The sequence below is a fragment of the Crinia signifera genome, chromosome 4, assembly GCF_055691185.1.
Source record: "Crinia signifera chromosome 4, ASM5569118v1, whole genome shotgun sequence".
Taxonomy (NCBI): domain Eukaryota; kingdom Metazoa; phylum Chordata; class Amphibia; order Anura; family Myobatrachidae; genus Crinia; species Crinia signifera.
In genome coordinates, this window is record NC_139220.1 from 14,761,874 (window position 1) to 14,786,759 (window position 24,886).

The 24,886-nt window shown below is 50.5% G+C and overlaps 1 protein-coding gene across 1 annotated transcript in view; it reads right to left on the reverse strand.

Annotated features, from left to right (window-relative positions):
* Positions 1-16,613: 16,613 nt before the first annotated feature.
* The window catches only part of PTN (pleiotrophin), a 44,153-nt gene continuing 35,880 nt past the window's right edge, over positions 16,614-24,886 (reverse strand). The window contains exon 5 of the mRNA XM_083181178.1: positions 16,614-17,931. Coding sequence (XP_083037304.1) covers positions 17,879-17,931 — 53 coding nt within the window. The 3' untranslated portion in view covers positions 16,614-17,878. The remainder of the gene's footprint in view (positions 17,932-24,886) is intronic.

Sequence of the window (24,886 nt, forward strand, 5' to 3'; positions counted from 1 at the left end):
CAAGCCTGGGCTCGGGTAATTAGTACCTGCTCCCCCCCTCTCTCGGCTCCCCTGACCACAGCATAACCCTAACGGTAACCATAAACTGCAACCTAACCCTTGTCACAGCCGAAGCATAACTGTAGCCATAACCGCAGCCTACCTTAACCACAGCATAACCCTAACCACAGCATCAACCTAACTGTAACCCTAACTACATCCTAAACCCTTCTGTAACCAGAACCGCAGCCTACCTTAACCAGAGTCTAAAGGTGCCCATACACGTTACAATTATTGCACATACTTTTTGTACTAGATCTCATGTCATCTGATCTCATCGCAAAACTGAGATGCGATGAGATGCGATATTGTATACAATATTGTATACAATAATTGTAACGTGTATGGGCACCATAACTTTTACTTTAACCATAACTGCAGCCTAACTCTAACCACAATAAGTTGGTGTTGACATTCTGCGTGTCACTATAATGAGTACACGCGCTACATATTTATTGTACTGAACTTATCCGTGATCACCATTGGCCTGAATTACTAAGGTCAAGTATAAAATAAGCTGAACTGAAAATAACACAAGTTACACACAGTGCAACAAACATAATGCGGGTCACATTCTTGTATTATGTTAATGGATCCACATCCAACTGTAAATCAGACCCAGAGTGCGAGGAAGAGAAGGACGGCTGAGATTTGGGGGCAAAAGACGTGACATCAAAGGGGGACATCTGTCCTGAACCACAATGCTCAATAGACCAGGGACCTCGCACCACTGCTGGGTGACCTGCTTCTGGTGGCAGTGGTTGGGTCGGGGCAGTTCCATCCGGAGGTTACCACCACTGTGCCACCCACCCACACACACCCACCCTCGTAATGTGGGTGTCCTGCTCTTGCTCCTTAAGTGGATGTGCAATGTGACATCATGTTGTGTGTTGCATCCAACCTGACAAGAAGAGCACCAGAAGTTGTAGCCGCTTGGCCACCAAGCCGATATTCCGAACGGGAGCCTCACCGCTGCCCAGGTGCGATCTACACTCTTCCATTCAGAACAATGTTTTAAAGATTATTATAGACTCCACCCCTTTCTTTTCCTGCCCCTTCCTAGTTTTTACACTCTTATAATACAAATATAATTAAATGAACAAATAAGTGAACATTATTGTTTGCAACTTAGCATTAGAAATATAGGACACAACCCATCCGGCGCGGCATTCAAAAACCAGACCACATGTGCTACAGTGAGACATTTAACAGGACAGCTACTTGTAATTCTGCGCTGTGGTAATCATAACTGACTTAATGCCATGCATTGAACTTGAACTCACAACTCATTGTACCAAAGCGAGACAATTAACACAAGCTATTTGCCCCTGTATATCAAGCTTAATCATTCGAACCATATGCAAGCTACTGTAGCAATACGTACTTGCTTAGACCACTGCACAGGGCTGGATTAAGGTCTGTGGTGGCCCTGGACAACAAAATTGGGACCCCCCCTGACCCCCGGTCGGGGACAGAGGCAGGGATCCAGGCAGCGGGGTCCGTGCATCGCTGGGGAGGCAACGGGGTCCCTGTGGCGGAAGAGTAGACAGCCGCAGGGTCCCTGTGACGGATGGGAACTAGTAGCGGTATTGGCGGGGTAGGAAGCAGCTGCTGAACGTTTATTGCCTGAGAGAATTCTCGCCACTGACTTCCCATCCGCCATAGGGACCCCGCCACTGACTTCATATCCGCCACAGGCTCACATGGACCCCGCCGTTGCCTGCCGTGCCACCGCAGGGACCCCCCGCTTGCCCCACGCTGCCCAGCCCTGCTGCCTGCCACCCACAGCAGTACCAGTGGCGGGGCCCGGGCGACCACCCCTGTCGCCCCATGGTAAATCCGGCCCTGCCACTGCAGCTAGGAAGATCTATGTAGATTGCCCATACAGGCTAGTAGGGAGTCAGCCATGACTGTCTCAGAACCTCCTACATAAATTTTAGCTGCAGTGGTAATTATATATTGTTGCGCATATGTAATTAGTAAACAGGCTCCTCCCACTTGCATGACATCATTTAAAGCCACCTGAGAACGATGCCTGCTCAACGTTTCAGCGTTAACCATTATATGCCGGCAGGTTTAATCATTTTTAGACAGGGAGAAGACAAGGACCAAAAGCATGGAATTATTCTCTGCCTTCATTTTAACCCCTAGAACTTGTCTTCGGCAGATGCAGTGATTATAAACTCCAACTGAGCCGATGGAATCCAGCTGCCCTTTACACCACTCCAGAATCCTCATTGTCTCACCGTCTCTTCTCATTAAGCGCGCTGTCACCTGAGGCTTCTACACCGCCCGCGCTGTCATGGTGGAGAGGCAGCGGCAGCTAATAATACACTTTATTCCTTGTCGTAACCTGGGCGGAAAGACATATAGACTTATAAATGAAATTCAACAGTTCTACCGAAAAAGCAAGATGTTTTTATTTCCCTTCTCCTTTTTGTATGTTTGGGTTTAATGCTTTCACGGAGGCTTGTGAATATTTCAGATACGTCCCCCACTCACTACTCCGGTGGCAGAGAAGAAAGTACATAATGTATGGAAAATCTGTTACCAGTTTTCATTTATTTTGAGAGAAGGGGGCTGTAGAGTAGCGGAAAAAATGCCACCGGGAAATAAAATGTGCTCATAAAAGGCTTTTCTGTTCTTAAAGCTTTAGAAAGAAAGCTTAAAGCCTTTTAGAGCTTTTTGGTAAAATGTGGACAAATTTGTTTCATGAACTTTTTTCTTTTTTTTTTTTAACATTCCCGTCATGTTATGTGTATTGTGATTTAATATAACGCAGATTACAGGCCCGATTTGAGTTGAATCGTAGGCACACTTGAGGAGAACTTCCCAGCCTTCACCACCTGGTTCCTGCCTGACAGGAAATCGACCAGCCAGGAGCAGATGGATTTCGTTACCCCTAAATGGAGTACTTTGGGGAGCAGGATGCTAGGAACAATTGTGTTGAATGCTGAGTTGAAGTCGACTTACATCTTACTTACTCTCCAGCCCGATATACATCTGACAGATCCCATACTTCATTGACATTTGCCGTCTTTTGCCAACCCATTGCTGCAGCAGATTGCGGCCTTTGATGTTACAGTAGGTCTAAAATTGCCAAATTAGCCATCAAAGTCACATCATTACGATCGCTGCAACCAATCAGAGCGAATTGCTGCTTAATTGCTAGGACTTATTGTACAGTAATGTCTGTTTCTGTTAGTAAATAACCCCTGAATCCCCTAAAGATTTGGAATTCTGAGAAATGCTGAAGGTTTAGATAATAATAAACTGTTTCTGTTTGTTTGTGTTTTGCTTCCAGTTTCCATTCTCCCAGCGCAACCTGTCCATTTATCGAGTTGACGACGAGCCCTTTTCACCATGACAATGCTCGGCATTTCCGCATAGCCAGTTAATGAATATGGATTCGGCTCTTTGTATCCAGATTTAGACAGGGAAGAGAAGTTGTGGGAATTGCTCGATGGCCGAAGAAGTAACAGGTAATGATCCGCAAACATTCCCCGAATTTCCTGAGTAAACTGCGTATGTCACGCGTCAGATGTTCCCGCGTTCTGTGCTGGAACATAGCAGACCTTCTTGCATGCTAAGAGACAGAACTTACATTTTAAGGCAAAGAAGCCGCACCTCAAGGGACTGACCGCAAAAAAAGGGGAGGCGGCTGCAGTGTGGGCGGAACAAAAGAGGGTTGTTATTATTAATAATTAAAATCATCATAATAATGGTCAAGTTATTCCTGGGATGTCTTTTCCGATAATTAAGTTATTGACACAGTGGTATTGGGTTTTCTATTTTATTTAATAATCCTGCCAAACTTTGGGCCTACAGTAACTCAGATGGGGTCAGGACTCGGTGTTATCTGTGAGGGGTGGGCTGTGTGGAGGTAGGATGGGCGGTGTGATCTGTGAGGGGAGGTCTGTGTGGAGGTAGGAGGGGCGGTGTGATCTGTGAGGGGAGGGTTGTGTGGTGGTAGGATGGACGGTGTGATCTGTGAGGGGAGGTCTGTGTTGAGGTAGGAGGGGCAGTGCGATCTGTGAGGGGTGGTCTGTGTGGAGGTACGAGGGGCAGTGTTGCTCTGTTAGGTGGAGGGCTGTGTGGAGGTAGAAGGGCCAGTGTGATCTGTGAGGCGTGGGATGTGTGGAGGTAGGAGGGGCCGTGTGATCTGTGAGGGGTGGGATGTGTAGAGGTAGTAGGGGCGGGATGTGTAGAGGTAGGAGGGGCGGTGTGATCTGTGAGGGGTGGGCTGTGTGGAGGTAGGAGGGGCAGTGTGATCTGTGAGGGGTGGGATGTGTAGAGGTCGGAGGGGCAGCGTGATCTGTGAGGGGTGGGCTGTGTGGAGGTAGAAGGGGCAGTGTGATCTATGAGGGGAGGGCTGTGTGGAGGTAGGAGGGGCAGTGTGATCTGTGAGGGGTGGGCTGTGTGGAGGTAGGAGGGGCAGTGTGATCTGTGAGGGGTGAGCTGTGTGGAGGTAGGAGGGGCAGTGTGATCGGTGAGGGGAGGGCTGTGTGGAGGTAGGAGGGGCAGTGTGATCGGTGAGGGGCGGGCTGTGTGGAGGTAGGAGGGGCAGTGTGATCTGTGAGGGGTGGGCTGTGTAGAGGTAGGAGGGGCAGTGTGATCTGTGAGGGGTGGTCTGTGTGGAGGTACGAGGGGCAGTGTGATCTGTTAGGGGAGGGCTGTGTGGAGGTAGAAGGGCCAGTGTGATCTGTGAGGGGTGGGATGTGTGGAGGTAGGAGGGGCAGTGTGATCTGTGAGGGGTGGGATGTGTAGAGGTAGTAGGGGCGGGATGTGTAGAGGTAGGAGTGGCGGTGTGATCTGTGAGGGGTGGGCTGTGTGGAGGTAGGAGGGGCAGTGTGATCTGTGAGGGGTGGGATGTGTAGAGGTTGGAGGGGCAGTGTGATCTGTGAGGGGTGGGCTGTGTGGAGGTAGAAGGGGCAGTGTGATCTATGAGGGGAGGGCTGTGTGGAGGTAGGCGGGGCAGTGTGATCTTTGAGGGGTGGGCTGTTTGAAGGTAGGAGGGGCAGTGTGATCTGTGAGGGGTGGGCTGTGTGGAGGTAGGAGGGGCAGTGTGATCTGTGAGGGGTGAGCTGTATGGAGGTAGGAGGGGCAGTGTGATCTGTGAGGGGTGGGCTGTGTAGAGGTAGGAGGGGCAGTGTGATCTGTGAGAGGTGGGCTGTGTGGAGGTAGGAGGGGCAGTGTGATCTGTGAGGGGTGGGCTGTATGGAGGTAGGAGGGGCAGTGTGATCTGTGAGGGGTGGGCTGTGTGGAGGTAGGAGGGGCAGTGTGATCTGTGAGGGGTGAGCTGTGTGGAGGTAGGAGGGGTGGTGTGATCTGTGAGGGGTGAGCTGTGTGGAGGTAGGAGGGTTGGTGTGATCTGTGAGGGGTGAGCTTTGTGGAGGTACGAGGGGCAGTGTGAACTGTGAGGGGTGGGCTGTGTGGAGGTAGGAGGGGTGGTGTGATCTATGAGGGGTGAGCTGTGTGGAGGTACGAGGGGCAGTGTGAACTGTGAGAGGTAGGCTGTGTGGAGGTAGGAGGGGCGGTGTGATCTATGAGGGGGGGCTGTGTGGAGGTAGGAGGGGCGGTGTGATCTATGAGGGGAGGGCTGTGTGGAGGTAGGAGGGGCAGTGTGATCTATGAGGGGAGGGCTATGTGGAGGTAGGAGGGGCAGTGTGATCTATGAGGGGTGGGCTGTGTGGAGGTAGGAATGGCAGTGTGATCTATGAGGGGTGGGCTTTGTAGAGGGAGGAGGGGCAGTGTGATCTGTGAGGGGTGAGCTGTATGGAGGTAGGAGGAGCAGTGTGATCTGTGAGGGGTGGGCTGTGTAGAGGTAGGAGGGGCAGTGTGATCTGTGAGAGGTGGGCTGTGTGGAGGTAGGAGGGGCAGTGTGATCTGTGAGGGGTGGGCTGTATGGAGGTAGGAGGGGCAGTGTGATCTGCGAGGGGTGGGCTGTGTGGAGGTAGGAGGGGCAGTGTGATCTGTGAGGGGTGAGCTGTGTGGAGGTAGGAGGGGTAGTGTGATCTATGAGGGGAGGGCTGTGTGGAGGTAGGAGGGGCGGTGTGATCTGTGAGGGGTGGGCTGTGTGGAGGTCGGAATGGCAGTGTGATCTATGAGGGGTGGGCTGTGTAGAGGTAGGAGGGGCAGTGTGATCTGTGAGGGGTGAGCTGTATGGAGGTAGGAGGGGCAGTGTGATCTGTGAGGGGTGGGCTGTGTAGAGGTAGGAGGGGCAGTGTGATCTGTGAGAGGTGGGCTGTGTGGAGGTAGGAGGGGCAGTGTGATCTGTGAAGGGTGGGCTGTATGGAGGTAGGAGGGGCAGTGTGATCTGTGAGGGGTGGGCTGTGTGGAGGTAAGAGGGGCAGTGTGATCTGTGAGGGGTGAGCTGTGTGGAGGTAGGAGGGTGGTGTGATCTGTGAGGGGTGAGCTGTGTGGAGGTAGGAGGGTTGGTGTGATCTGTGAGGGGTGAGCTTTGTGGAAGTACGAGGGGCAGTGTGAACTGTGAGGGGTGGGCTGTGTGGAGGTAGGAGGGGTGGTGTGATCTATGAGGGGTGAGCTGTGTGGAGGTACGAGGGGCAGTGTGAACTGTGAGAGGTAGGCTGTGTGGAGGTAGGAGGGGCGGTGTGATCTATGAGGGGGGGCTGTGTGGAGGTAGGAGGGGCGGTGTGATCTATGAGGGGAGGGCTGTGTGGAGGTAGGAGGGGCAGTGTGATCTATGAGGGGAGGGCTGTGTGGAGGTAGGAGGGGCAGTGTGATCTATGAGGGGAGGGCTGGGTGGATGTAGGAGGGGCAGTGTGATCTATGAGGGGAGGGCTGTGTGGAGGTAGGAGGGGCAGTGTGATCTGTGAGGGGTGGGCTGTGTGGAGGTAGGAGGGGCAGTGTGATCTGTGAGGGGTGAGCTTTGTGGAGGTACGAGGGGCAGTGTGAACTGTGAGGGGTGGGCTGTGTGGAGGTAGGAGGGGTGGTGTGATCTATGAGGGGTGAGCTGTGTGGAGGTACGAGGGGCAGTGTGAACTGTGAGAGGTAGGCTGTGTGGAGGTAGGAGGGGCGGTGTGATCTATGAGGGGGGGCTGTGTGGAGGTAGGAGGGGCGGTGTGATCTATGAGGGGAGGGCTGTGTGGAGGTAGAAGGGGCAGTGTGATCTATGAGGGGAGGGCTATGTGGAGGTAGGAGGGGCAGTGTGATCTATGAGGGGAGGGCTGTGTGGAGGTAGGAGGGGCAGTGTGATCTATGAGGGGAGGGCTGTGTGGAGGTAGGAGGGGCGGTGTGATCTGTGAGGGGTGGGCTGTGTGGAGGTAGGAATGGCAGTGTGATCTATGAGGGGTGGGCTGTGTAGAGGGAGGAGGGGCAGTGTGATCTGTGAGGGGTGAGCTGTATGGAGGTGGGAGGAGCAGTGTGATTTGTGAGGGGTGGGCTGTGTAGAGGTAGGAGGGGCAGTGTGATCTGTGAGAGGTGGGCTGTGTGGAGGTAGGAGGGGCAGTGTGATCTGTGAGGGGTGGGCTGTATGGAGGTAGGAGGGGCAGTGTGATCTGTGAGGGGTGGGCTGTGTGGAGGTAGGAGGGGCAGTGTGATCTGTGAGGGGTGAGCTGTGTGGAGGTAGGAGGGGTAGTGTGATCTATGAGGGGAGGGCTGTGTGGAGGTAGGAGGGGCGGTGTGATCTGTGAGGGGTGGGCTGTGTGGAGGTAGGAATGGCAGTGTGATCTATGAGGGGTGGGCTGTGTAGAGGTAGGAGGGGCAGTGTGATCTGTGAGGGGTGAGCTGTATGGAGGTAGGAGGGGCAGTGTGATCTGTGAGGGGTGGGCTGTGTAGAGGTAGGAGGGGCAGTGTGATCTGTGAGGGGTGGGCTGTGTGGAGGTAGGAGGGGCAGTGTGATCTGTGAGGGGTGAGCTGTGTGGAGGTAGGAGGGTGGTGTGATCTGTGAGGGGTGAGCTGTGTGGAGGTAGGAGGGTTGGTGTGATCTGTGAGGGGTGAGCTTTGTGGAAGTACGAGGGGCAGTGTGAACTGTGAGGGGTGGGCTGTGTGGAGGTAGGAGGGGTGGTGTGATCTATGAGGGGTGAGCTGTGTGGAGGTACGAGGGGCAGTGTGAACTGTGAGAGGTAGGCTGTGTGGAGGTAGGAGGGGCGGTGTGATCTATGAGGGGGGGCTGTGTGGAGGTAGGAGGGGCGGTGTGATCTATGAGGGGAGGGCTGTGTGGAGGTAGGAGGGGCAGTGTGATCTATGAGGGGAGGGCTGTGTGGAGGTAGGAGGGGCAGTGTGATCTATGAGGGGAGGGCTGGGTGGATGTAGGAGGGGCAGTGTGATCTATGAGGGGAGGGCTGTGTGGAGGTAGGAGGGGCAGTGTGATCTATGAGGGGTGAGCTGTGTGGAGGTACGAGGGGCAGTGTGAACTGTGAGAGGTAGGCTGTGTGGAGGTAGGAGGGGCGGTGTGATCTATGAGGGGGGGCTGTGTGGAGGTAGGAGGGGCGGTGTGATCTATGAGGGGAGGGCTGTGTGGAGGTAGGAGGGGCAGTGTGATCTATGAGGGGAGGGCTGTGTGGAGGTAGGATGGGCAGTGTGATCTATGAGGGGAGGGCTGGGTGGATGTAGGAGGGGCAGTGTGATCTATGAGGGGAGGGCTGTGTGGAGGTAGGAGGGGCAGTGTGATCTGTGAGGTTTGGGCTGTGTGGGAGCAGTGTTATCGGTGACAAAGGCTCTGCTTGGGGATATTTAAGGAGCTTAAATACCCTTTTAATGAAAAGCTTGCGACCAAAACTGGACTAACTGCATCTCAAATACTATGTTGCCTAAATTACCCCATGTGCTTGGTAAATGTGTTTAGGAAGGGAGTATATAGTGCGATTGACCACTATAATACCTCGCATTGAGTTTGTGATGCAGTTACGGCGAGATTGAACTCTTTTGTTGGAAACCTAAAGGTTAAATGTCGTTTCTGAAACACATTTCCTTACGCAGCTGGATACGGGCAGGAAAAAAAAATGGATTCCGCCAACGGGCCTACAACATTCACCATTCTGCCTCTACCTGCAGTGCAGCCTCTGGTGCCTGGTAGCCTGCGATACCCAGTGACCCTCGGTCCGGCAACATTAGTGACATGACTGTAATTGAAAGCATAGTTACACAGTGACTGCAAGATCAATTATACATTAATAGCCGAGCACAGGGAGAAAGGTTCCAGCATTTAAAGGTGTCAGGCACATTAAAACAAGAAGAGCTATTGAGCTGGGGAAATGGCTTAATAACAGCAGCTGTACAGAAGGCAGAATGGAATCTCCGCAGGTAAGAGACTCAATAGACCAGAACGGCTGGGTGGTCCGGCTTATTAATGCATTCTATTGTCTAGCGAGTCGCCTCCTTAGTGCATGTGCGGTTGTATAATGCTGGTACTGGCTGGCCCCAGCTGCATTGTTATATAGGATGCTTAGAACCAGTCAATGCCATCAGCATGCAGCTACAAAGGGCACCAGCATAAGAATAATTACAAATAACAAAGTATTGGCTTTTATGTGGGGCCTACGCTGCATCGTATATTTGGGAAGTGCCACAAGCTCCCTTAGCAGTAGGTAACCATTGCGCAACTCCCTAGTGACGTGCTGATTGGCTGATGACGTGATTCATTGTTATCCCCCCTATTCACAGGGTCACAATAGTTATGCCAAGAGGGGGTGAGGACGGACGACAAACATTTCCCCACCACCCACAGTGGCCGCTCAGAGGGAGACGGATACTAATTACCCAGGGTTGGGCTTGTTGTAGTGGTCCAAATGGGGCCCGGGTTAGTCTCCCCTTCCCCATTGCAGTAGCAAACTGGATGTGGTTAACTAGGATGCAGGGGGTCCAGAGAAGCAGCTGTCAGTCCTCTCTCTCACTGCATAATGTCCAACTGGAAGGTGATTGCACTGATCACCCCACCCCTTGATCTACCAATGGGTGAGTACGGAGCATAAATCTCAGGGCTGCCACGAGAAATTTTGGGGGGGCCTGGGACAATTTAGCCAGCCACCCCATCTGGGATATGTTGGTGCCAGCAGCTGGGCAGAGACGTCGCAGGTATAATTTCACAAATGGAGCTGTCTGTATGCCAATCATAGCTTGCGGAGCAATGACCAATCAGGAGCAACGGCGATGGTGGCTCTTTATTGGCTGCGAGTTATAGGAGCAGCAGAAAGTAAAATAAAACTGACTAGACACAGAATAGCTGGGAGTCTCCTGGATTTTTGGTAGCCGTCCCTCCCTGTCAACCAAAAGAGTAATTAAATCTCCTGGGAGTGGCCCGTGTCTGCCTAATGACGGCATGTCCAAACTATGGCCCTCCAGCTGTTGTGAAACTACAAGTCCCATCATGCCCTGCCACAGTTTTGCTATTAGGGAATGCTAAAACTATGGCAAGGGATGCTGGGATGTGTAGTTTCATAACAGCTGGTCAATCCTGCTACCTTGGTTTTCAGAAAATTGATGTACTGAAATCTAAATTGCAGTGTAAAAATAAAGCAGTCAGTATTTAACCTGCACAGAAACAAAATAACTCCCCCAAATCTAACTCTCTCTGCACATGTTGCATCTGCCCCACCTGCAGTGCAGTATGGTTTTTGTCCATTTGTTAAAAAAGCATCTTTGCGATCAGGTCTGAATTAGGCCCATTAAGCACACTGACACAAGCTTCCGGTGATTCCCTGGATGCAAAAGGAAGAATCTCCAAACACTACACTCTTACCTGTCAATCAAATCACATGCAATAGAGTCAGCAATACAGTCCTCACCTTACCATTGGGTGCCAGCTTGTCGCTCACATAAGAAGCTCCGCCCCCATACACCATGGGCGGAGCTGATCCAGGTGAATTGAGCTTGGTGTGGTCTATTTGCTGTATATCCATTATGACTTTTGGTGAGGACAAAGGAGTAATAGGTAAGGTGTGGGGGTGGGGGAGGAGGAGAGGGAGGGGAGGTAGGTAATGGGTGCTGACATATTTGGAACACATATGTAGCTTAATTAAATATGTATTATGCATGACTCCCAACTTTCCTGAGCAAACTCACTATTCAGACACTTCCCTGCTGTCCCACAGTGTCCTGCGGGCAGAGGAAATGTTCAGGGAGTGTAGTTACTTGGGGAGCCCTGGGTTCACCCCCAAAATGGCAAAAATGACAAAAACAGTTGATAGTCTGTGAGGCCACGCCCTCCAACCTGAGACCATGCCCACTTAGGGGAGGCCACACACCCTTTTGGAAGAGTCCAGATTGCACTCATTAATTGCTGGAAGGTATGTGTGGCATAATGCACTGGGTGCCCAGCTGTGTGGCATATATAAAATGTGAGGCACATGTGTGGCATATGTATCGGGGCATTGTGTGGCATACAATAAATGTGAGGCTTAGCTATGTGGCATGTTATGTAATGGAGACGTTGCAGTATAAACAGGGGCCATGTAAGTCACCAGGAAGATAGGTGAGGCCGAAAATTGGCATGGCTCCTATAAATATGTGGAGGGCGTACAGCTGTGTGGCATATAATGAAGTTTAGGCACATGTGTATTGGTGCATTGTGTGGCATATTGTGAAGTGGGAGCAGAGTTTTGAGGCACATTAGGTATTTGGGGCACTGCTGTGTGGCATATGATATATTGGGGACACTAATGTGTTGTATGCTATGAATCAGGGGCAGTGGGTGATGTATGTTACCTAGAATGCCCAGATACATTGCACTGGCCCTGAGAACCTTTGTCCCCATGGGCCCATCTTCCTGCTTCTGGCACTGTGATGTCATGAGTCACATGGTGTGGCAGCAGGGGGCATGGTGGGTACCAGCTCTGCTATGGCACTATTACAGTGCGCTGCAGGTATAGCCCCATTGCCATAGATGGGATTTCTGGGTACCGCGATCCCCTCACTGCACATGACTGCTGCACTGATATAGTATATAACGGAGTCTCTTACAAGTGGAGCGTTTCCCAAACTAACATCTATTTCTCCCCTTAGCTGTGGGATTTGTACCGTGTCTAACAAGCCCTGAGATCCCGCTGCAGCATCTCTGACTGAGAGAAGTTATTATATCTCATCTGTGCTGAGTGTTCTACAGAGAGATGTTAGTGCTCCAAGCAACAAACTATATTACAGGGTGATCATATTTCTTCCTCCTCTACTGCACATCTCTGTACTCTGCTCTGCCACTGTGTTCTCTGCTGCTCTGCCACTGTGTGCTGCACTGCTGCTCTGCCACTGTGTGCTGCACTGCTGCTCTGTCACTGTGTGCTGCTCAGCCACTGTGTACTTTGCTGCTCTGCCTCCGTGTGCTGCGCTGCTCTATCACTGGGTGCTGTGCTGCTCTGCCACTGTGTGCTGCATTGTCACTGTGTGCTGCACTGCTCTGTAGTGGTAGTAGTAGTCCATTTATTTATAAGGCGCCACAAAGTGTCCGCAGCGCCGTACATAGTAAACAAACAACAAATTACAAGGTAACGTACAGGGTGTGTTGAAAAATACAGCATAAATAGGGGTATAGCTGGTAGAACTAAAATCAGCATCAGTTCTGAAGTAGCTCTGTCATTGTGTGCCTGTGCTGCTCTGTCACTGTGCGCTGCACTGCTCTCTCACTGTGTGCCCGTGCTGCTCTGTCACTGTGTGCCCGTGCTGCTCTGTCACTGTGTACTCATACTGTTCTGTCACTGTGTACCCGTACTTCTCTTTCACTGTGTGCCTGCGCTGCTCTGTCACTGTGTGCTGCATTGTCACTGTGTGCTGAACTGCTGTCTCTGTGTGCTGTGCTTTCTCTGTGTGTTGCTCTGTCACTGTGTGCCCGTGTTGCTCTGTCACTGTGTACTCGTACTGCTCTGTCACTGTGTGCTGCATTGTCACTGTGTGCTGCACTGCTGCTCTCTCACTGTGTGCCTGTGCTGCTCTGTCTCTGTGTGCTGTGCTTTCATTGTGTGCTGCTCTGTCACTGTGTGCCCGTGCTGCTCTGTCACTGCTGCACTGCTCTGTCACTGTGTGCTGTGCTGCTCTGTCCCTGTGTGTCCGCACTGCTCTGTCCCTGTGTGCCCGCACTGCTCTGTCACTGTGTGCTGCGCTGCTATGTCACTGTGCTGTCTCTGTGTGCTGCTCTTTCACTGTGTGCTGTTCTGCTCCATCACTGTTTGTTGCACTGCTCTGTCACTGTGTGCTGCACTGCTACTCTGCTCTGTCACTGTGTGCTGCACTGCTACTCTGCTCTGTCACTGTGTGCTGCACTGCTACTCTGCTCTGTCACTGTGTGCTGCACTGCTACTCTGCTCTGTCACTGTGTGCTGCACTGCTACTCTGCTCTGTCACTGTGTGCTGCACTGCTACTCTGCTCTGTCACTGTGTGCTGCACTGCTACGCTGCTCTGTCACTCGGTAGTAGTGTAGATGGACATTGCATCCCGATGTTTCTGTTCTGATTCTAGTAGTTTTACCATTCAATGGCAGCATTCAGATGTTTTCCGCCATCGAATGGAAAACGTTTCACCATCGAATGGAAAACGTTTCATGGTGTTGCGATGTTACTGCTCCCAGTTCCATCCTCAGCCAGCCACGCTGCAGATGTTCCATCATGTGTACAAAGAGCTTTTTTGCGCTTACACAATTAAAATATGAATTTTTTTCTAGCAAATTATTTTGATGCGATGGTCAGTTACCACCCCATGGAAAGATTTGATGGCGGAGGTCAAGCCATCAGTTGATGGTGGGCTTCTGATGTCCACCCCTATGCTGAACACGCCACCTGAGTTATTCAAACGGGGATGCGCCATGAGGCCACACCTCCTCTCTGCAAGGCCACACCTCTTTCAATTGAAGTCACACATGTTGCTTTAAATAACTGCCCTGCTAGGACGGCGGGCCCTCTTCATTCCTAGAAATGAAATGATTTTCTGTCTCCTGAACGTGTGAATGACAGAGACATGTTTCCTTGTCACTGGGATCCTGGCTGCGGCAGATGGAATGTGTTACGCTGCTCTGTGTGTTTTTTGGAGCCACTCCTGCCAAGCGGTTGTTTGCAATGTAACACATTGTGAGCCCATCTGCTGGTATAAGGGTCGGTGTGTACGGTATATATTGGGATCTTTGCGTAATACAGCAATGGGAAGACATATGTCAGCGTTATACCAGCTCAGCAATAAAGGGCAAGAGGGGAAAAGACGGTACTGTTTTGAAGTGTAACATATTGTAGTGTGATGTGTCGACAGGCTGGATCCATCACACAGGTGTAAAACTGGCATCAGTGTATACCGTAGGCAGTATTCCAATATATCATTGTCTCTCTCTCTCTCTCTCTCTCATCGCTGGAGCTATCAAGGAAGCAAGTGAGGTGAATAACATCATCAGTACCCAAGTACCACCTATATGTATAACCCCAGAAACAAGTAGGGTGATATGTATAAATAGTGCCCAGGGCAAGGGTGTAGCTACCATAGGTGCAGGGAGTGCAGCTGCTATGGGGCCCTGAGCTGAGAGGGGCCACCTTCCCTGTCACAGTTACATGTGTTATATACAGGGGTGTAACTACCATAGGTGCAGGGGGTGCAGCTGCTATGGGGCCCAGAGCTGAGAGGGGCCACCTCCCCTGTCACAGTTACATGTGTTATATACAGGGTGTAGCTACCATAGGTGCAGGGGGTGCAGCTGCTATGGGGCCCCGAGCTGAGAGTGGCCACCTTCCCTGTCACAGTTACATGTGTTATATACAGGGTGTAGCTACCATAGGTGCAGGGGTGCAGCTGCTATGGGGCCCTGAGCTGAGAGGGGCCACCTTCCCTGTCACAGTTACATGTGTTATATACAGGAGTGTAACTACCATAGGTGCAGAGGGTGCAGCTGCTATGGGGCCCAGAGCTGAGAGGGGCCACCTTCCCTGTTACAGTTACATGTGTTATATACAGGGTGTACCTACCATAGGTGCAGGGGGTGCAGCTGCTATGGGGCCTAGAGCTGAGAGGGGCCACCTTCCCTGTCACAGTTACATGTGTTATATACAGGGGTGTAGCTACCATAGGTGCAGGGGGTGCAGCTGCTATGGGGCCCAGAGGCAAGAGGGGCCACCTTCCCTGTCACAGTTACATGTGTTATATACAGGAGTGTAACTACCATAGGTGCAGGGAGTGCAGCTGCTATGGGGCCCAGAGCTGAGAGGGGCCACCTTCCCTGTCACAGTTACATATGTTATATACAGGGGTGTAGCTACCATAGGTGCAGGGAGTGCAGCTGCTATGGGGCCCAAAGCTGAGAGGGGCCACCTTCCCTGTCACAGTTACTTTTGCTATGGGGCCTACATCTATTTAGTTATGTGCCTGGACATGCTCATTTTAATGTGGCATAATATGAATTGGGGATACTATGTTGCATAATGTGTATTGGCATCCCTACCATGCACAAGTCAGAAGCTAATGTGTGTGACACTGACATAAGTATGTGAAAGTTTCCACTGGAGCCCTGTGAGGTACAGACAGCACTACTAGGAATTGGGGTATGTATATATAGTAGTCAGTAGAGATCTGTGTCAGGGAGTACCTATTATCAAATACAGGTAGTATATATATCATTGGCATTTGTAAAGTGTACCCATTGAATACATAAACTGAAGGCGGCCATTTGTTGGTCTGGAGCCATATTCATGAGAACCACAACACTATGAAAGACTCCGCTGCTGATAGGATGTCTTCTCATGAATATTGTCTTGCATAGGCTGCCATTTTGTACCCAGGCACCTTGGTGATGTCACCAGCTTCTAGTGAAATGATTGGTCGCATTCACAAGAGTAGCCTAGAACATGGCCGCCTCCTCTGTGAAGATGACTGGTATAATTTAGGCACCATCCTGGCTGTGGTTCACGTGATGCGCAAAATCAGCCAGGAAATGCCTCCAGTATTCTCAGTATTTACTCAAGGGTGACACTGTTTAGGATCATGAATCTTATAAAATGTATGCGGAGTCAAAAATAAATATAAATAATCCCATGTCTCCATGGAAACTAGGGTTACTATGGTAATTGCTTGAGCTTTTTTTCTCTTTACTGTGTCTTCCATATTTGAACGGGGTGGGACACAAGAAGCGTCACAGCTACACATGAGCAAAATGGCTGCCACTGAAATCTTGCAGCAGGACAGATTGTTTCTCAGAGGGGTCAAGTTCCCGTGATGCGGTCTACGGTTCTTGCTTTTGTGGCGCCGTCACATAGAGTGGGCCTCTTAATACAAATACACACAATGTGCAATTCTGTCTCAGCCAATCACAGCTGCGCCATTTCTAAGGTCCGGGTAGCAACATTTTCCAGGGACAAATATATGTTATTTTATAAACTGGAATCGGTGCAAACATTCTTTGTTGTGTTCGTATTGGATCCTCGCCTGTCAATCACAGTCCTGCAGGGCATCATGGGAGTTCTGGCAAACAGGCAAGCCACACCTCTGATATAAAAGGGCACTATGCATATTACCTGGCAGGTGTGTTGTGTGCTCCCCCTAGTGTAAGAAATGGAGAACTGCCGTAATCACACTCGTGTATGATCACTGATTAACACTATGGGATGTATTGATTATTATGTGACTGTAATCGCATGCTTGTAAGAAAACACACAGAATTCTTCATTAGTTTATTAAAGTTCACCATTGCCCTATTCAATTATACCGTAACCCAGGTTAATCATTACAACATCACAGTTCATTATTGGTACATATCAACCCCCTGCCATTTATAATTAGGATTTAGGTAGCATCAACCCCTGTAATATTTATGCTGGTGCGATTTGACTTTTCTAGAGTAAGATCATTGCAAATTCTAAGGGACAAATGACAATTCCACAACCAAACGCGCCACGGCTGCCCATTACTTGCATAGATACAGGATAACCGTTGATCTTGTTTGCAACATCGATGCTACAGTTCCATACCAGCAACACTATAACAAGACAGAGAACTCCATCATGTATTTGTAATGACCCCCGTCTGTGTCGGCTGTGGTTTGGGAAGGATTCACCCATCATGCCGGCTTCGGTGTTCCCAAGATGCACTGGGATTTACGGTCTGGGATTTCAGGCAAGTTAGATGGCGCTGGATTGGTTGTATGTCGAGTCTGGGGGAGTGGCTTGTGCTGCTCATGGGAGGGTCAGGAAATTGCCCATTTAGCTGTTACTTGGTATGCTTATTCAGGGCTTATTCACTTACAATGCCTATACCAACACCCCAGTCCCTGGGAAAGAGCACCACCTAAAATTTCAAATTGATGTCTTTAATTCTTAACTCTAAGACGTATCATTAATATTATTTCATCCATTAAATTTGCTTTATTTAATGCACATGCCAACTGTATGCTACATATAAAACTGTAACGCATCCGATACTGCTGAAAACTACATTCATACATCCATTCTCAAGTTGCTGTAGAACTGCAAGTACCAGCATGCCCTGTCAACGAAAGCTTGACAGGGCACGCAGAGACTTGCAGTTCTACCACTTTAGGAGATCCACAGCTTGCCTGTCCGCTCTATAGGAATGATGATGATCACAATGCAGGTATAATTAAAAGCACCCCAAAAATCTTGTTACACCCCATTAAACCCCGGTGACTTTACTACAAATACGCTACGGGTCCTCGGTTCTGTTATGTACAGCTCTAATAAGAAGTACCGTAAATACGTACCCTGTTCTTCAATGTTCCTAACACAGTGTTATGGTTTCAATTGAACCTTCCCCCCTCCACCAAATAAAACACTACAGTGTATAAAGTAGACCCCCCCCCCCCCCCCGTTCCCTTCCACTACTATAGGTAGGAATGTAGAGAGTCTGCCATGCCCAGCTGCACTGGCACACGTGCCCCCCGGGTCTTCCTCTCTTGTCCGCTGTCACTCAGTCCAAGATCTTCTCCTGTTTCTTTACTTCTTTTTTCTTCTTTTTCGACTCTGTGACAAAGACAGTTGTATGAAACGCAGTTATATATATGATAGTCCAGGCACATACTGTACCTGCTGCAGAGCAATTCAAAGGTCACAGAAAATAGCTTTATACTATTATTGTTCACTCTCGCTACTTGGTATTTGCAGGACACCGTTATAGAAAGAGAGAAATGTTCTGGGTACAGGAGATAAGTGCGGGATCTCACAGCGCCTAAAGCAAAATCCTCTAATCACATCACTGGTCACAGTCACAGGTTATAGTTCCGACCAAGGCATCAAATCACTAGGGTTCCACATCCCCCTGCCTACATGCCACTCTCCCTGCCTACATACCATCCCCTGCCTGAATACCACCCCCTGCATACCAAGTCCTGCCTACATACCAACCACTGCCTGCATACTACCCCCTGCCTGCCTACCACCTCCTGCCTGCATGCCACCCCGTCTACCTACCACCTCTTGTCTGCCTGCCACCCCTGCCTGCCTACCACCTCCTGCCTGCATACCTACCCCTGCCTGCACACCACCCCCTGCCTTCATACCACCCCCTGCCTGTATACCACCCCCTGCCTGCATACCACCCCCTGCCTGCACACACCCTGCCTGCCTGCATACCACCACCTGCCTGCACACCATCCCCTGCCTGCACACCATTCCCTGCCTGCCTGCACACCACCCCCTGCCTGCACACCACCCCCTGCCTGCACACCACCTCCTGCCTGCACACCACCCCCTGCCTGCACAACACCCCCTGCCTGCCTGCACAACACCCCTGCCCGCATACCACCCCCTGCCTGCACACCACCCCTTGCCTGCACACCACTCCCTGCCTGCATGTCACCGTGTGCACCCCCCCCCCCCACACACACACACACACATTTTCCTGAATGCTAGCTCCCTCAGCCCCTCCCCACCTCTGAGGCGTTCACATTTATGAGATGATAACCCCCTTGGTGTATTCCAGGTGCGCAATAATTACCATATAATAATATCTGGTGAATACAAGAGAGACATTCAGAAGTGTGTGTTCACAAAGAGGAAATGTGCCCTGTGCGGGATAGCAGGACCACCCTGGTGTTACACGCGCAGTTAGAGCGACATAAGACTAGTACCCCTACTGCTGCAGCCAGGAAGCAGAGAGACAGCGACAGTAATTCTTTCCATTAGTAGCATCTGGGCCTCATTCCCCGTCTGTGACTGCATGACACTATGGGGCTGAGACCAACGCAGCGGCGGTGTCACGGTAATGTTGCTAAAAGTGTACAGAGATGCTGGACTGCGGGTGATGCTGGAGATGTTGGACTGCGGGTGATGCTGGAGATGTTGGACTGCGGGTGATGCTGGGGATGTTGGACTGCGGGTGATGCTGGGGATGTTGGACTGCGGGTGATGCTGGGGATGTTGGACTGCGGGTGATGCTGGGGATGTTGGACTGCGGGTGATGCTGGGGATGTTGGACTGTGGGTGATGCTGGGGATGTTGGACTGCGGGTGATGCTGGAGATGTTGGACTGCGGGTGATGCTGGAGATGTTGGACTGCGGGTGATGCTGGAGATGTTGGACTGCGGGTGATGCTGGGGATGTTGGACTGCGGGTGATGCTGGGGATGTTGGACTGCGGGTGATGCTGGGGATGTTGGACTGCGGGTGATGCTGGGGATGTTGTACTGCGGTTGATGCTGGAGATGTTGGACTGCCGGTGATGCTGGGGATGTTGGACTGCGGGTGATGCTGGAGATGTTGGACTGAGGGTGATGCTGGAGATGTTGGAATGCGGGTGATGCTGGGGATGTTGGACTGCGGGTGGTGCTGGAGATGTTGGACTGCGGGTGGTGCTGGAGATGTTGGACTGCGGGTGATGCTGGAGATGTTGGACTGCGGGTGGTGCTGGAGATGTTGGACTGCGGGTGATGCTGGAGATGTTGGACTGCGGGTGATGCTGGAGATGTTGGACTGCGGGTGATGCTGGAGATGTTGGACTGCGGGTGATGCTGGGGATGTTGGACTGCGGGTGGTGCTGGGGATGTTGGACTGCGGGTGGTGCTGGAGATGTTGGACTGCGGGTGGTGCTGGAGATGTTGGACTGCGGGTGGTGCTGGAGATGTTGGACTGCGGGTGGTGCTGGAGATGTTGGACTGCGGGTGATGCTGGAGATGTTGGACTGCAGGTGATGCTGGAGATGTTGGACTGCGGGTGATGCTGGAGATGTTGGACTGCGGGTGATGCTGGAGATGTTGGACTGTCTTCTAATGATTGTTGTATTTTGACCGTCTGTATTTTGACTAATAGCATATATATTTCCTCCCCCCTACAGAAATCCTGTGTTGCCCCTGAATGATGTTTTGCGGCACCTGCATTGTACAGCGCAGTGATACCATATAAGCAGCGTGATACCGGTTACTGTGTTCTTTAGCAGCGTAAACCAAATAGAGTAAGAAAAATCCAGCCAAAATAAATCTGTATTCTCCCCCCCCCCCCCCCCCCCCCGCTGTGCAGCCTCCATAGTGACAGATGACAGGTAAGCGCCGGAGGGGACACTATTAGTGCTGCCTGTTTTCGGTGACTCGCAGACTGTGACCAAGTGAAGTGCGCGAGGGTCCGGGGAGAGCGAAGGAGTTAGACCACAAGGAATATATCAAGGCCTTTTACAGGACGGATCCATTTGGAATTCAGGATGCTGTGTCACTCATCACCGCCATGCTATGCGAGACAAGAAACAGCAGGAGCCGCGGCTGGAGCCTCCGGATCATGGCTCAGAGCGCTGGGCGGGCCCAGGCATTTGTGTTTTGTTTTGCCCTTCTTTCTGATTTCCCTTTCATAAATCTGGGGGGCAGCAGGGGCTCAGGTATTTGGGTGTAGGAGAATTCTTGGCACAACATTGAGATGAAGATTAGCCCCTTTGAGGTATTGCGGCCTGTACGTCTCCCTTCGTCTGCCTCAGTCGGTCTTGCCTGGCACCAATGACTGAATAACATTTGTGGCGGCCATTTTGTTTCATACACGGACGGTGGTAACTAACTAGCTGCAAAAATAACAACCACAAAGGACTGGAACATTTCAGAAGTGGATGTAGGGGCCTGTTTTGGGTTGCAGTGGCTGAGTGGTTGCATGCTGCATCGCCGACTCATCGCGCCCCCCCTTTGTCCCTTAAACTGTGGTCACATTTTTCACAATAAGAACATAGTAAGGGGTCACGCATTCGTGCTGGCGGAGTACGCCTGTGCATTATGAAAATCGCCAAATAGCCTGCCAGTTTTGTACTAAGATGTACTAAGCCTTAAAAAGTGATAAAAAGGAGAGTGATCAACCAATCAGCTCCTACCTGTTAAATTTCAAACCCAGTTTGTAACATGGCAGGTAGGAGCTGATTGGCTGTTGGTTTATCACTTTCTGTTAGGATCCGTAGAGTCCCCGCCAACCCTAACTCCGTTGCCTCCGGATAGAATTGACGGACGCGTGCTAGGGCTAAGGCTTCACCTATAATAGCCGCGTTTGACAGAGCCCGTTAGTCAGGCTCCGCCCCCGATGCCACCAGGTCTTACTTGTGACAACGCGCCCGTCAAGGCCAACGGAGGACAAGGGGAACTACTAACTGTAACCACAGGCGAGGACTCCCTAGACTAGGAGATGATAGAACTTGCCAACAAGGCACTGGGAGTAACAATACTCTAGAGATGGTATTAGCAGCAATAAACGATATATGCATGTAACAATACTCAAATGATGGTATAAGAACAATAACACGAGTACAGGAGTAACAATACTCAAAGGATGGTATGTAACACGAAATGGCATACAGGAGTAACAATACTCAAGGATGGTATTACAAATATAACAAGAATGACCAGGAACAAAATGAGATGAGGATAACCCCCCACTTATCTGAGAGAGGTGGAAACAGAACGGGGAAGGGTTAATCCTCAGCAGCAACACAGGAACAGACACTGGAGTGCTGGAAGCAGGACAGGAGCCAAGACCACCAGAGACCAGGGAACCGGGAGCACTCTGACCAAGCAAGGAAGGACTATCACCGGCGTCAGAGAGTGGTGCCCGGGAGTTTAAATAGGGCGCCAAAAGGCATCCCCGGCAGCTGCTGCCAATCAGCTGCAGACTGTCCCCTCCTCTCCGCGGCCGCCTGGCGTCCCCCGCCGCCTAGGCAACCGTTGCGGCATAGGAGGAAGGAATTGAGAGGACACCGCTGAGCGCACGTCAACGTCCGGCGGAAGTGCGGGACTGATGACGCGGCGGCGTCCCGGCTGCCTGGCAACAGCCGGGGCGCAGGGAGAAGGACTAGCCGGAGCAGTGCTACTTGCACCCGCATCCAGCGGAAGCGCAACGGGAATGACGCGAGGGCGTCCTGGCCACCTAGCAACAGCCGGGGCGCGTCGCCCACGGGTCCCCGGAGCCGCGCAGCCCGCGCTGCTCCTAACACTTTCCATTTTATCACTTTTCAAGTTTAGTACATCTGGCCCCTAGTAGGTTACGAGTCTGCAGTTGAAAGCCGGATCACCCAGAGTAAACCGCACACAAACACGGGGAGAACATACAAACTTCACCCAGCTATGGCTCCAGTCTGAATCATAATCCCAGACACTGTAAGACAGCAAAGCTAACCACTGAACCACCATATTTACATTTATCTTCCCTTCAACCCTCACCGTTCCGTCAGAAATACACAACGTGGTGAGATGTATGTAGCAATTCCCAGAGGTCTAGGCCTAAAATAATCTCCCATCACTGTGAGACGCACGAACCTCTGAGGTTTCTCACAGTGCCAATCCAGCGGCAGACCAGCACGGAACAGCTGCCAACTCCCATTCATCCCTCCGTCTTCTCTCTCCAGTATACAGAACAAGGGGCCATTGTTTTATCCCCGGGGATATTACAGGCCATCAACACAAACCTCATTTTGTCTCCCGCTTGCAGTACCAGGGAGCGAATAATGCAGATCATTCCTCCCTCACGTCAAAAGTGCCCCGGCAAAGGCAGATAAGTTCTTCGCCATCTCTGGCTTTATGCCGAAATAAGTAACCAGATCGGTTTTGGCTCAATGAGACTATATAACAGGTGGGCTGGGAGCGAGGCACGGATGCTCCGCAGAACAATGCGATACGGATTCCACAACTCCTTCCCGCCAAATTCAGCGTTTGTCTGAGGCTTGGGAGCGAGCCACGAGGTAAAATGTAATTACGGAGAAATGAATTGCTCAGATAAGTGACGCAGGAACATTTCTATAGGGGCGGCTGTGTACACACACACACAGAATAAGGAGTTTCTAAGGAAATGTCATAACGCCTCACAGACTAGCCTCTGAAGTACATGGCATTGCTTTTTCAGTTACACCTATCTGCAAGCAGCAGATAAACTTTGCAGGCAGCGCTACATAATACCACATAATACAGGTGTGTGTCGTTATGCCAACGAGAACAGGAGATGGTACATTATTAATATCCTTGTATCGATTAGGCTGCGGCCTGACATTCGCCAAAACCCTGCCCGGTCAGGAGGGTTCTGCTCAGACATGTCAGTCACAAGGGCCGTGGAGCTTGCAATCTAATTTCACTGACACAGAACAACAACAGGACACAGTCACTAGACAATTACTTATGTCTATGGATCTTGGACGTAAAGAAAAGTAGGAATTCCACACAAACATAAGAAGCACATACAAACTCCACACATATAGGGACTTAACCTAGAGCCCCGCTGCTGCTAACCCCTGTGCCACGCTGCTGTAGTATCTGTAGTATCTGAAGTATCTTGCCACTGGTGCTGATCATCTGTCAACTTTATTGGTAACACAGCGGTGCAACTAGAAATGTTGCACCCCCTGCCAAAAGTTTCTGAAACCTACCCCCAGGGTTCGAGGTCTAGACAAAGGAGGGACCAGAGGAATAAAGATCCTCCCATAGATCACCAGATGTCACCTCTTTTGACGAATAATAAATATCTTCCATTAAGGAGAGATCTTAACAGAGTACATTTTTTAGGGATCGACATAGATCGATCAAGAAGGGACCGGTAATCAAATACAAGATACCTACCAAACGAGGGAAGAGGGCAGGATTGTATAAACGCAATAGAAATAGATCCAAGAAATCCAAAAAGAGACCCCGAAAAAAACGATCAAAAAATAGAAAATCCATTATCACCCCGGATGATTCTGGTTCAGGTTTAACAAAAATCTTTAATTTGAGCTCCCACACCCTCAATCCCTTCGAATTATCAGTGTTGAATAAAGGCTTAAAATATGCGCCCACGTCTAATATAAACAAATTCGATACATTTGTAGACGTGCACAAATTTATAAGGAAACTGTGCATTAAAAAATTCTTTTTACAGAAAGATCAGGAGGAAATACCGTCCACTGAGGTCCCAGAAATAGCTAACTTTAGACCTAAATCTGTGTTTTACCCGGCTCATATTAAGGGGAACTTTATAGAAACTTTTGCCCAGCTGGTACAAAATGACATCAAAAAGATCACCCCCCGAGGCACTAATTACAATCTGACTTTAAATGAAAGAAATGCCCTAAAATCCCTGCGTGAGAACAAAGATATTGTTGTGAAGCCAGCGGATAAAGGGGGGGGTATTGTTATTATGGGGAAAGATTGGTATGTAAATGAGGTCCTCACACAAATAGGGGATGTAAATACCTACCAGAAAATCCGGACGGATCCGACGGAGCGGATCTCTAAAGATCTGACCACCCTTTTAACAAAATATAAACAAAAGGGGACTTTGAAAGAATCAGAGATGAAGTTCCTTTTAAATGAGGAACCCACGGTACCGGTGATTTATCTTCTCCCGAAGATCCACAAGAGTCTTACCCACCCCCCAGGAAGACCTATTGTTTCCGGTACCAATTCGATTACTGCAAACTTGTCCGAATTTATAGACTTTTATTTACAACCATTGGTTTTAACAAATATATCTCATTTGAGAGATACGAAAGATCTTCT